The 12,500-nt window shown below is 46.9% G+C and overlaps 2 protein-coding genes across 2 annotated transcripts in view; one reads left to right on the forward strand and one right to left on the reverse strand.

The window, feature by feature from the left end:
* Positions 1 to 293: 293 nt before the first annotated feature.
* EMWEY_00043690 (B-box zinc finger protein, putative) lies at positions 294 to 7,229 on the forward strand (the record flags this gene model as incomplete). The annotated part of the gene is made up of 13 exons (XM_013482871.1): positions 294 to 435; positions 614 to 673; positions 901 to 997; positions 1,288 to 1,365; positions 1,604 to 1,660; positions 1,951 to 2,036; positions 2,288 to 2,457; positions 2,720 to 2,799; positions 3,204 to 3,492; positions 3,636 to 3,666; positions 3,952 to 5,898; positions 6,206 to 6,653; positions 6,831 to 7,229. Coding segments are annotated over 13 exons (3,884 nt in total), but the record flags the coding sequence as incomplete, so codon positions are not given.
* A 1,699-nt stretch (positions 7,230 to 8,928) lies between these two features.
* The window catches only part of EMWEY_00043700 (zinc carboxypeptidase, putative), a gene marked incomplete at both ends in the record, with an annotated part of 6,330 nt that continues 2,758 nt past the window's right edge, over positions 8,929 to 12,500 (reverse strand). The window contains 7 exons of the mRNA XM_013482872.1: positions 8,929 to 9,006; positions 9,272 to 9,511; positions 9,840 to 9,950; positions 10,410 to 10,607; positions 10,798 to 11,548; positions 11,734 to 11,768; positions 11,951 to 12,500. The exon at positions 11,951 to 12,500 is cut by the window's right edge and continues 97 nt beyond it. Of these exons, the coding sequence (XP_013338326.1) occupies positions 8,929 to 9,006; positions 9,272 to 9,511; positions 9,840 to 9,950; positions 10,410 to 10,607; positions 10,798 to 11,548; positions 11,734 to 11,768; positions 11,951 to 12,500 (1,963 nt within the window). The remainder of the gene's footprint in view (positions 9,007 to 9,271; positions 9,512 to 9,839; positions 9,951 to 10,409; positions 10,608 to 10,797; positions 11,549 to 11,733; positions 11,769 to 11,950) is intronic.

Here is a 12,500-nt window from a genome sequence, read left to right on the forward strand (position 1 = left end):
TTATATATATATATATACACTTTGTGTATAAAAAGGAGACACAATAAATACAAAAAGAAGACAGTATTAAAAAGAGACAGCAGCAGCAGCAGCAGCAACAGCAACAGCAGCAGCAGCAGCAGAATATTCTTGGATTGTGTGTCTCCTTTTGTGTTGTGCTGCCTGTGCTGCTGCTGCAGCTGCCCCATGCAGCGGCAACAGCAGCAGCAAATGCATGCGCTGCTGGGTTGCTGCTGCTCCCCTATACTGCAGCAAATGCAGCAAATATTACTGCTGCAAGTGTGCTGCTGCAGTGCATGCAGCAGCAGGAAAGGAGACACATGTTATAGAGACAGCAGCAAGAGCATATAAGGTCAATGTACACCGCAGCAATTTGCTGCTGCAGCAGCAGCGCAGCAGCAACTTTGATCTTAATACTACGGATACACAAGGAAGGTTAGAAACCCTAAACCCTAAACCCTAAACCCTAAATATAAATATACGTATCTATAGAAGGCAGCAAACCCTAAACACTAAACCCTAAACCCTATGAATGAAGGTAGACAACCATCAATAAACAACCAACTAGGGTTTAGGGTTTAGGGTTTAGGGTTTAGGGTTTGTGTGCATGCAGAGGCTTGCAGTGTCCTCACCACCCAACTGAACCCGCGCGCTATGCCTGTCTAGATTGCAAGTAAGATCTAGGGTTTAGGGTTTAGGGTTTAGGGTTTGCAGGTAGAGTTGCATGATGTTAGGTGTCTCCTTTTTTTTTATTTTTTTTTTTTTCTCTTAGCAACAATTTGTGTCTCCTTTTGTCTCCTTTTTGTCTCCTTTTATCTCCCTTCTTCCCTAATTGTCTCCTTTTTTTTGTCTCCTTTTTTTTTGTCTCCTTTTTTTTTGTCTCCTTTTTTTTCTTAATAGAGGGACAGTATTATGTGGTCAATGTTATGGCGAGGGTTTACATAACACTCATGATCTTGTTAATATAAGAAGTGCTGTACCTGCAGCAAGAATGAAGGTACAAAACCCTAAACCCTAAACCCTAAACCCTAAACCCTAATTGCTAAACCCTAAACCCTAATTGCTAAACCCTAAACCCTAAAAGGATAATACTATAAAGTCTAGAATCATCAAACAATAAACCCTAAAAAATCATATTTCTTGCTGCAGCGTAGAGTTGTTGTTGTTGCTGCTGCTGCTGCTGCAAACCGTAGGGTTTGCATGCTGCATACTGTAAACCCTAATATATAGAAACCCTAGGGTTTAGGGTTTAGGGTTTAGGGTTTATGATTTTTTTGTTTGCTGCAGATGATGCAACAATACTCTAAACTTAAGCAGCAAGCAAAAGAATTAGAGGCTCTCTCCGCTTCCTTAAAAAGTATTCAGGTGCTGCTGCTGCTGCTGCTGCTGCTGCTGCTGCACCCATTGCTGCTGCTGTTGGTTTCCTTTTGTTCCTGTTGCTGCTTCGGCTACAGGCTCCTTGCTTGCTGCTACCGCTGTTGTGTTTGTCCCGTTGCTGCTGTTGCTGCATTTGCTCTGCTGCTGCCGTTGCTGTTGCTGTTGCTGTTGTTGCTGCTGCTGCTGCTGCAATTGTTATATTGTGTGTGCTGTCTATACACCTCAGAGGAAAGCGATTCGTCTGCAAACAGCAAACGCAACACACATCAAGGATGCATTCGATGTATGCATGCACTTGCTGCTGCTGCTGCTGCTGCTGCTGTTGCTGCTGTTGTTGCTGCTGCTGTTGATGTTGTTGTTGTTAGTGGTGGTGGTGCTGCTGCTGCCCGGGTTGCTGTTTGTGCTCTTGTTGCTGCTGTTGTTGGAGTTGCTTGCTGCCGTTGATCCTGCGGTTGCTGCTGCTGGTCCTATGGTTTGTTGCTGTGTTTGCTGCTGCTGCTGCATATTTTGCTGCATTTGCTGCATTTGTTGCTTCTGCTGCTGCTGCTGCTGCTGCTGCTGCTGCTGCTGCAGTCCGTGGTGAGGGCATTGGAGATGCGTTGCGAAGCAGCAGATAGAGAGATGGATTTAGAGAAAACCCTCAGCGCACAAACCCTCAAGTAAACCCTAAACCCTAAACCCTAAACCCTAAACCCTCGCATACATCGTAAACCCTCACGTAAACCCTAAATCCTCAAAACACTCGCGTAGACCCTAAATCCTTAGAACCCTCATGTAAACCCTAAACCCTCAAAACCCTCATGTAAACCCTAAACCCTCAAAACCCTCAGATAAACCCTAAACCCTCAACTAAACCCTAAACCGTTATTTAGTGTTTATATTTATGTATGTACCTGCCTGTACACCGCAGGACAATAGACAAAGATTGCGTAACTTTATTGCGTTATTTACGAGCAAAACAGCAGCAACTGCAGCAACTGCAGCAATTAGGGCAGCAAAGTCCTGTATTAGCATTAAATGCATTTGCTGCTGTTGTCTCCTCCTTTGATGCATTAGAGGAAAAAACTGATGTACTTACAGGTACGTCTCCTGCTGCTGCTGCTGCTGTTGTTGCTGCTGCTGCTGCTGTTGTTGTTGTTGTTGCTGTTGCTGCTGCTGCCGCTGGTGTCTCCTTTTGCTGCTGCTGCAGCTGGTACTGTCTCCTTTTGATGATTCTTGTGAGTGTCTCCTCTCTATATATCTGATCTATCTGATGTCTCCTTTTGATTTTGCTGCTGCTGCTGCTGCTGCTTGTGCTGCTGCTGTTGCTGCTGCTGCTGCTGCTGTTGCTGCTGCTGCTCAGATATGCGTGAGAGGTTACGTTATCCTCATTGGCAGTTACGTGTCTTAGAGGTTAATTCTTTATTAGAAGAAAGACAAGAAGTAAGTATATCTATATAGGTGTCTCCTTTTTATTGTCTCCTTTTTATTGTCTCCTTTTTATTGTCTCCTTCTTATTGTCTCCTTTTTATTGTCTCCTTTTTATTGTCTCCTTTTTTATCTGCAGCATACATAATCTGTATGTGCATCATAATTGGAGTTATATATAATACATATACGTATACGTAAACGTATACGTATATATGTATATGTATATACGTATACGCATATATGTATATGTATATGTATATGTATATGTATATGTATATGTATATGTATATGTATATGTATATGTATATATGTATATATGTATATATGTATATATGTATATATGTATATATGTATATATGTATATATGTATACATATATATGTATATGTATATATGTATATGTATATGTATATGTAGGCATTATTACGTGTATCTAGCCGTCTGAGTACATTTTGCGAGGAGACAGGAGAAGCAGCGGAGACATTTTTGTCTCTTTCTTTACCCCTAGATAATTCTCCTGCACAGCATAGGGAGACAGATAAACAGCAGCAACTGCTGCAGCAGCATCTGCAGCAGCAGCAACAGCAGCAGCAGCAGCAGCAGCAACAGGAGGAGACAGAGACTAGATTTATACTCTCCCCTGATCAACAAACTGCTGTTTATCCAGGCGCAGAAAACCCTTACAGCAAAATCTTCCTTAGTAAACGTAAGACAAGGGTTTAGGGTTTAGGGTTTAGGGTTTAGGGTTTAGGGTTTAGCGTTTATGTGTAGATTAATATTTATCTATAATTCAATTCCCTAGGGTTTAGGGTTTAGGGTTTAGGGTTTGCGTCTTGTGTGTGTGTGCAGCTCCTGATAAGTACCAGGCCTTTGTAAGAAAGTAAGGGACAGCATTAAATTACAAACCCTAAACCCTAAACCCTAATCTGCAAACCCTAAAGAGCGGCTTGTAGTAGCAGCGTATTGTCCTTAGGAATGTTGAGAGCTAGGGTTTAGGGTTTAGGGTTTAGGGTTTGGAATGCCATTAGGGTTTATATTATATACTACGAGTATATGGTATCTCTGTGTATCTCTCTGCACACTGTTTCTGCTGCTGCTGTTGCTGCTGCTTCTGCTGCTGTTGCTGCTGCTGCTGCTGCTGCTGCTGCTGCTGCTGTGTATATAGGGATCAATTACATGAGGAATGGGAAGTACGGATGGTGTCTCTTCGTGGTGAATATTTATGTGTACATAAAGAAGGAGACAGTCCCTTTAGTCGTATAGAGGGGGCAATAAGAATAAATAAGGAGACGCATGCATGCAGTTTTAGCAGCAGCAGCAGCAGGACAGCATTAGCAGCAGCAGCAACAAATGATTATCCTTATGGATTAGAGGTTATACAAATAGATATAAATAAAAAAGAACTAACTAGCTTCTTGCTTCTTGCTGCAGATAATAATTCCTTAGCTAATGAATGGGTAGAGGCAATACAGCAGCAGCAGCAGCTAGCTATAAAAAGGAGACACCAACAATTGTCTCCTTTTCTTATTGTCCCTTCTTATAGTCCCCAACTGTCTCCTAGGGAGTTGCATCTAGAGGCAGCAGGGATGGCGTTCCCCGTTCCCCACAGACGTACAGCAGCAATGCTGCCTACAGGTCTAGAGGAGGAGGAGGAGCAGCAGCAGCAGGAGTTGCTGCAGCAGCAGCAGCAAAGAGGGAGGAGGTCCTCTGTCTCCTCATTAAGCAGCAGCAGAGACAGCTCATTAGATACAATTAGTGTCTCTAAAAGGAGACACAAAAAGGAGACAAGTGTCTCCTCTTATTATAGTGATACAGAATTATCTAGCTCAGACGAAGCAGCAGCAGCAGCAGCAGCAGCAGCAGCAGATGAGGTAATTGAAGGTCTTGCTGCTCCTCCTTTTCCTTCCTTAAGGAGAGAGGAGACAGATATAAATAAAGAACAAAAATTAGGGGAATTATATAATAGGAGGAGACGGAGGGCAACAGAGGGGACAGCAAAGGGGACAATTAAACAAAAAAGAGACACACAGGATGGTGGCACCAGCAGCAGCAGCAGCAGCAGGAACAGCAGCAACAATAATACAGGTATACGTAGACCTAAACTACGGCCAACACACAAATCAACAAGAGCAGCAGCAGATGCAGATGCACCCGATGCAGCAGCAGCAGCAGCAGCAGCAGCAGCAAGTGATGCAAGTATGCCTCTCAAGACATTAAGGACGGGCATACAAAGGAGGGCAGTAAGGAGACTCGTAAGAGAGTTAGAGGCGAGGGCGTCTCCTGTGTCTCCTCCTACTCCTCCTCAGCAGCAGCAGCAGCTGCAGCAGCAGCAGCAACAGCAGCAACAGCAGCTGCCGCAGCAACAGAATCAGCAGCAACGACAACAGCAGCAACAGAGACAGCAGCCGGGACAAAAAGAACAATATTTGCAGCAGCAGCATGACCAACTGAAGAAGCTGCTGCAGGAGCATCAGCAGCAGCAACAACTGCAGCAGCAGCAACAGCAGCAACTGCAGCAGCAGCAGCAGCAAATGAAGAGGCTGCTCCAGGAGCAGCAGCAGCACAACAGAAGTGTCCCCGATAGCGAAATTGTCTCCTTGCCGGAGACAGACACGCTAGACTTTGCCTTTACACCTGAAGAGCAGCAGCAGCAGCAGCAGCAGCAGCAGCAAAGCAGCAGCAGCAGCAAAACAACAGATGAGAACCACAACAGCACCAACAGCAGCAGCAGCAGCAGCAGCGGGAGACACTTCAAGAGTGACCCTTTGCTAGGAGACCCACCACCAACAGAGAAGCCAAGGAAACACCCTAAGGCAGCAGCAGCAGCAGCAGCAGCAGCGCCCACACCAAGGCGTCCTGCTGCTCCTGTTGTTGCTGCTGCTGCTCCAACAGATGCTGCTGCTCCAACAGATGCTGCTGCTGCTACTCCAGCAACAGCAACACGACTAGCTGCAGAAGCAGCAGCAGCACGAGCGGCAGCAGCAGCAGCACGAGCCGCAGCAGCACGCGCAGCAGCAACACGAGCAGCAGCAGCAGCAGCAGCAGACTCTGGTGGGTCGGAGCCAAAGAGACAGCAAGCAGCTGTCCCCTTGTCAACACCTAAGGACTCTCAGTAAGACATTTAAATAGCTAGCTAGCTAGCTAGCTAGCTAGCTAATTTATTAACTAGCTGGCTAGCTAGCTGGCTAACTAACTAACTAACAGATTAACAGACTAAGTAACCATCAAGCTAGCTAGCTAGCCATATAGATAGCTTACTATGTAGCTAGCTAGCTAGCTAGCTAACTGGGCAGGGGAGAAAGTTGGTAAGGAGCTGTGTTAGCAATGGGGATAAAGGCGTCTGTGCTGCTGTTGCTGCTAAAAGGCAAGATTTGCTGCTGCTGCTGCTGTTGCTGTTGTTGTTGCTGCTGCTGCTGCAGGAGGAAGAATATGCGTGAGCAAGAGGAAGTAGCTGAGGTGTCTAGGCAGCAGAAGTTGCTGCATCGTCGTTCTTATATAGAAGATTTAGTGTCTCCTTTGTCTCCTTTAGGAGAAAGGAGACAAAAAAAGGAGACAAAAAAGGAGACAAAAAAGGAGACAAAAAAGGAGACAGATAAGGAGACACCTGATGATTTTTATAGGATAAAAATGCCTCCTGCATCTTCTGTACCTTCCTTTACTCTTGTCTCCTCTCCTCCTGTTCGTGCTGCTCCTGCTGCACCTACTCCACCTGCTGCTGCTGCTGCAGCAGCAGCAGCAGGAGGTGCTGCTGCTGCTGAGAAGCCACGATCTAAGAGACAGGGGACAAAAGTGTCTCCTCTAAAAAAGGAGACACTTCCTGCTGCAGCACTACCAAAGGCAATAGCAGCAGCAGCAGCAACACAGAGGGTACGCATAACCTTATGTGTAGCTAGCTAGCTAGCTAGCCAGCCAGCTGGCCAACTAAATCGGTAGTTAGCTAGCTAGCCAGCTAGATAGCTAGCTATGGTGCGGCCAAGGGCATCAGTCGTTATCTTTGTGCTGTTCCTTCTGCTTCTGCTGCTGCTGCTGCTGCTGCTGCTGTAGGGCATATTGCGTAAGACGGGTTCTGCTGTAGGAGGAGACAGGAGTACAAAGGAGACACAAGGAGGAGACGCAAGCGAAGAAGAATTAGCAGCAGCAAGTGCAGCAGCAGCAGCAGCAGGAGCAGCAGAAGTAAGGAAGAGAGAATTAGAAATAGTAAGCAAAGCAATGCAGCAAATAGGTATGCTGCGTATAAGCAGCAGCATTATTTCTCCTATTGAGCCTGACGACAGCAGCAGCAGCAGCAACAGCAACAGCAACAGCAACAGCAGCAGCAGCAGCAACAGCAACAGCAACAGCAGCAGCAGCAGCAGCAGGGCAAAAGAAGAGGCAGCAAGAGGCAGCAAGGGAAGAGAGATAAAAAAGGAGACAATAGGAGACAAACAACAAAGAAAGAGATAAACGAACAAAAGGAGACACCAAGGAGACAGTACACTGTTGTCTCCTTTTGTCTCCTTTTGTCTCTTTTTGTCTCTTTTTGTCTCCTTTTGTCTCTTTTTGTCTCCTTTATTTCTTTTTTTGTCTCCTTTTATATACAAAAAAGGAAAAGTGTCTCCTTTTGTCTCTTAACAAAACCCTCTTATTTTTCTAAACCCTAAACCCTAATTCTTCCTTCTCCCTTAAACCCTAAACCCCAGTAACCGCATGCGTTCTAAACCCTAAACCCTAAACCCTAATCTGCACTACGGCATTAATACTGCTAAAGGAGACACTTTGTTTCCTTTTGTCTCCTTATTTGTCTCCTTTTATTTATTTATTTATTTTTCTTCTTTTTTTTCTCTCTTTAAGAAAACCATTATGCGGTTATATCTAAAGAGGTACAAAACAACATTAAGGGGGGCCCCCCAATACATATTTAGGGGGCCCCCCCTAAGCCCTAAAAGGGGCCCCCTACAAGCATTTAGGGGGCCCCCCTACCCACTAAAGGGGGCCCCCTATACACAGTTGGGGGCCCCAAAACATATATCATATTTAGGGGCCCCCAACATATTATGGGGGGCCCCACAACACAGTAAGGGCCCCCTAAGGTCTACAGGTATGCAGGGGGCCCCTGGGGCCCCTAAATCGTATAGAGAGAGTACTGAAGGGGCCCCTACGACGTCAAAAGAGAGGGTACAAAGGGGGCCCCCAAGGGGCCCCAACAGGCCTAAGAAGATTTAATTGTCGCCAAGAAAAGAAGAAAAAGAAAAACAGAAAAAACACAAAAAGGCATACCTTATTATTCAACCTAGGAGAATACACTGCAGCAACAGCAACAGCAGCAGCAGCAGCAGCTGCAGCTGCTGCTGCTGCTGCACCTTTTGCTGCAGCTGTTGCTGCTGCAGTGCTGGGGTTACGATAAAACAAGCTGGAGCATCTGTTGATGCTGCGCTCACTACAGCGCTTGTTGCTGCTGCTGCTGCTGCTCCTGCAGCTGCTTTTGCTGCTGCTGCTGCTGTTGTCAAGGATGCCTTGCTGCTGCTGCGGCCAGCAGCAGCAGCAAAGAAGAACTAAAAAAAAAAAGGAAGACTGCTGCTGCTGTTTATAAGCGATGAAGTGCTGATCCTTTCTCTCTTCTTCTTTGTCTGATCCTTGGTGTCTTCCCTACAAGATACCCAGCAGCAGCAGCAGCAGCAGCAGCAATAAGTGGTGCAGCAGGAAGAGGGGAAGGAGCATGAGCTACTACACCCATCTATTATCCCTATAACCCAAAGAGAGTTCCGTAGGCATTTATTAGGGTTTAGGGTTTAGGGTTTAGGGTTAGGGTTTGTACCTCGGGGCCGCAGCAGCATGGAGATGCAGCAGCAAAATTTATTGAATTGATTTGCGGTGTACATCCAATATAATGCCAATTTACCCTCAGGGTTGCTCTTAATGCTGCACCAGCAGCAGCAGCAACAGCAACAGCAGCAGCAACACCAGCAACCACAGCAATAGCACCCCGACAGCAACAGCAACAACAGCAACAGCAGCAACAACAGCACAAACAGCAACAAGAGAAGAAACAGGTACCAAAAGAACAGCAGCAGAGGCACCAACTGCAGAGGTAACAGCAGCAGCAGCAGCAGCAGCTGCTGCTGCTGCTGCAACTGCAGCAACAGCAGCAGCGTAGGGTCGTTGCTTACTGTGCTAATATACAGAAGCGAGCAGCAATCGTCAGCAGCAGCAAATGCAGCAGCAGCAAACTAGATAATACTAACTAATAACACACACAAATATATATACAAACAGCAAAACATTAACAGCAGCAGCAACAGCAGCAAGTGCAGCAGCAACAGCAGCAGCAGTAGCAGGATCAACAGAATCAGCATTAGAAGCAACTGCAGCAGCGTCAGCAGCAGCATCAGCAGCATGATCAACAGCAACTGCAGCACCATCAGCAGTAACAGCACCAGCAGCAGCAGCAACAGCAACAGCAGCAACAACAGCAGCAGCAGCAACAGCAGCAGCAGCAAGAGACTAACTGGATCTTCGCCTAATGCTTCGTGATGAAGTAAGGGATCATTAATATCCAAGGAGACACCTCCTGCTGCTGCTGCTGCTGCTGCTGCTTTTAATCGCCCTTGCTGCTGCCGTCTCGGCACAAGCAGCTGCTGCTGCTGCTGTTGCTGCTGCTGTTGCTGCTGCTGCTGCTGGTACCACTCCGTTGCAGCAGCAGAGGCATCAAGACAAAGCGGATGTGTCTCCGGTGTCTCCGCATACAGCTAAAGGCAAACACAAAGCAGACAATACACAATAAGAAGGAGACACCAGAGAGGAGACAGCAGCAGCAGCAGCAGCAGCTGCTGCTGCTGCTGCTGCTGCAGTAGTAAACAGCAGCAACCCAGAGACAGGAGCAACAAGAAGACAGCTTACAGCAAGCAGCAGCAGCAGCAGCAGCAGCAAAGAGTGCCACAGGACAGTTAAAAGCAGCAAAAAAAAGACAGCAGCAGCACAAGAACCACAACAACCACCAGCAACAGCAGCAACAGCAGCCGCAGCAGCAGCAGGAGCAGGAGTAGGAGTAGGACCAGCAGGAGGAGGAGTCCTTACCGTAAGATTAGTCCATGCATAAGAAGATAAGTTGTATTTATTTTCTTTTTTTTCTTTTGTTGAACCACAATGGCATATCCAATCATTTAATGCAAATGTATACAATACTTCCTACATATACATATACATATATATATACGTATACGTATACGTATACGTATACGTATACGTATATATGTATTTGTATACGTATACGTATACGTATATATGCATTTGTATACGTATACATATACATGTACATATATATACGTATACGTATACGTACATATACATATACATATATATGTGTACATATACGTATACATATACATATACATATACATACATATACATATATACATATACATATGCATACACATATGCATATGCATATGCTCTTGCATGCACCAGACAGACAGCAGCAGGAGCAGGAGGATTAGCTGCACGAGCAGCAGCAGCAGCAGCAAGGCTATACACACACATATATATACAACAAAACAACGTCTGCATGCATGCATTTGCATGCACGCAGAGAGCAGCAGGAACAACAGCAGCAGACTGCAGCAGCAGCAGCAGCAGCAGGGCTGTTACCTGTGGTACTAGCTGAAGTAGACAGACAGCAACAGCAGCACCTTCTGGTGGCTGCTGCTGCAGTTGCTGCTGCTGCTGCTGTTGCTGCTGCTGCAGCTGCTGCTCAGGAGACAATCGGGTAGCAAATTGGTAACGAAAGGAACTAACAAACCCGCTAGGCTTTTCTCTCCCCTCTAAGAAAGGAACACGCAGCAACGCCTGCAGCAGCAGCAGCAACAGCAGCAGCAGAGGGAGAGGAATGAGTTGGTGTTAGTACGGTGGTGGGGTTGAGCAGCCGCAGCAACAAATGGCAGGAGCAAGCAGCAGCAACAGCAGCAAACAGCAGCAACAGCAGCAGCAGCAGCAGCAGCAGCAGCAGCAGCAGCAGCAAGCAGCAGCAGCAGCATACAAGGGGTAGTGAGGTTTGTGATCCAAAGGGCATAGGCTTAGATGGGTGTCTCCTTTGTCCCCCCTCAGACAGCAGCAGCAGCAAATTATCTTCTCCTGCTGCTGCTGCTGCTGCTGTCTCCTCTGTTGTTGCTGTCTCCTCTGCTGTTACCATTAATCCCTTTGCTGCTGCATCTACAATCGTACGTGCTGCTGCTGTTGCTGCTGCTGTTGCTGCTGCTGTTGCTGCTGGTGTCTCCTCTGGCTTCCCTGAATTGCCAACGGGAGAAGCTGCACCCTTTCTTCCTGCGTCTGCTGCTGCTGTTGCTGCTGCTGCTGCTGCTGCTGTTTTCTCTCCAATACGGCCTCCCTCAAAGGCAGCAAGAGCTTCTTGTGCCTGCTGCAGTGCAGCAGCAGCACGGATATTTTCATCATCCAATTGCTGCTGCTGCTGCTGCTGCTGCTCTTGCTGCTCTTTCCCTTGCTCTTGCTCTTGCTCTTGCTCTTGCCCTTGCTGCTGCTGCAGGGATCTGCTGCTGCTGCTGTTATTAATAAGATTGTGTCCCTTTTGTAGTCTCCTATAAGTACCACCAAAGTCATACTTAATTCTGCTGCCAGCAAATCGTGGATTCGTGCTGCACTGCAGCAGCGGCAGTGCTGCATCTGCTGCTGCAGCAAGGAGACCCTGTGTCTTACTAGGCAGCAAGGAGACAGGCAGCAAAGAACCAGATACTGCTAATAGCTGTAGACTACTTGCAGGGCCAGTCAACCCGCTGCAGCAGCAAACAACACACACACAGCAGCAGCAGCAGCAGATGAAGCAGCAGCAGCAGCAGCAGATATAGCAGATATTGCAGCAACAAAGGGTTGAGCAGACACAGCAGCGCGACTAGCAGCAACAGCAACAGCACCAGCAGCAGCAGCAGCAGCAGCAGCAATAAGAAGTATTGACCCTCACTTGTTGCTTATCTCCAGTGTACGCATCTCCCACATCTGCAGCAGCAGCAACAGCAACAGCAACAACAGCAACAGCAATAACAGCAGCAGCAGCAACAGCAGCAGCAGGTTCATGACGGATCTAAGAAGAGTTTGATGGCTAAGACATCGAACAGCAGCAGCAACAACAGCAGCAGCAACAGCAACAGCAACAATAGCAGCAGCAACAATATATATACCTCTGGATCTTCTACAATATCAGGTTCCTTATGTTGTTGCTGCTGTTGCTGTTGCTGCTGATGCTGCTGCTGTTGCTGCTGCTGTTGTTGTTCTTTGTGCTGTGTCCCTGACTGTTGTTGTATATCCTGTTCCTGTTCGTGCTTCTTCTGTTGTTGCTGCTGCAGTCCTTGCTTTTGCTGCATTATTACCTGGTGCTGTTTCTGCTGCTGCATTACTACCTGCTGCTGCTGCTGCTGCTGCTGCTGCAGGTGCTGCTGCTGCAGGTGCTGCTGCTGCAGGTGCTGCAGGAACTGTCTGTTATATTGTACATGCATAAACATATTATGTATAATAATATTATCATGTATTTTATGCTTAATTCTGCATGCATATTCATCTCCTCCCTTATCTGCTACTGCTTGTAGCTGAGGATAATAACTATTTGTTGCTGTTGTTCCTTCTCCTCCTCCAATTACTGTACTACCTGCTGCTGCTGCTGAACTACCTGCTGCTGCTGCTGCAGTACCTGCTGCTGCTGCAGCAGTAAGCTGCTGCAGTGCAGCAGGTTGC

The sequence above is a fragment of the Eimeria maxima genome, genomic scaffold (genome assembly GCF_000499605.1).
Source record: "Eimeria maxima Weybridge genomic scaffold, Emw_scaff814, whole genome shotgun sequence".
Lineage (NCBI taxonomy): Eukaryota > Apicomplexa > Conoidasida > Eucoccidiorida > Eimeriidae > Eimeria > Eimeria maxima.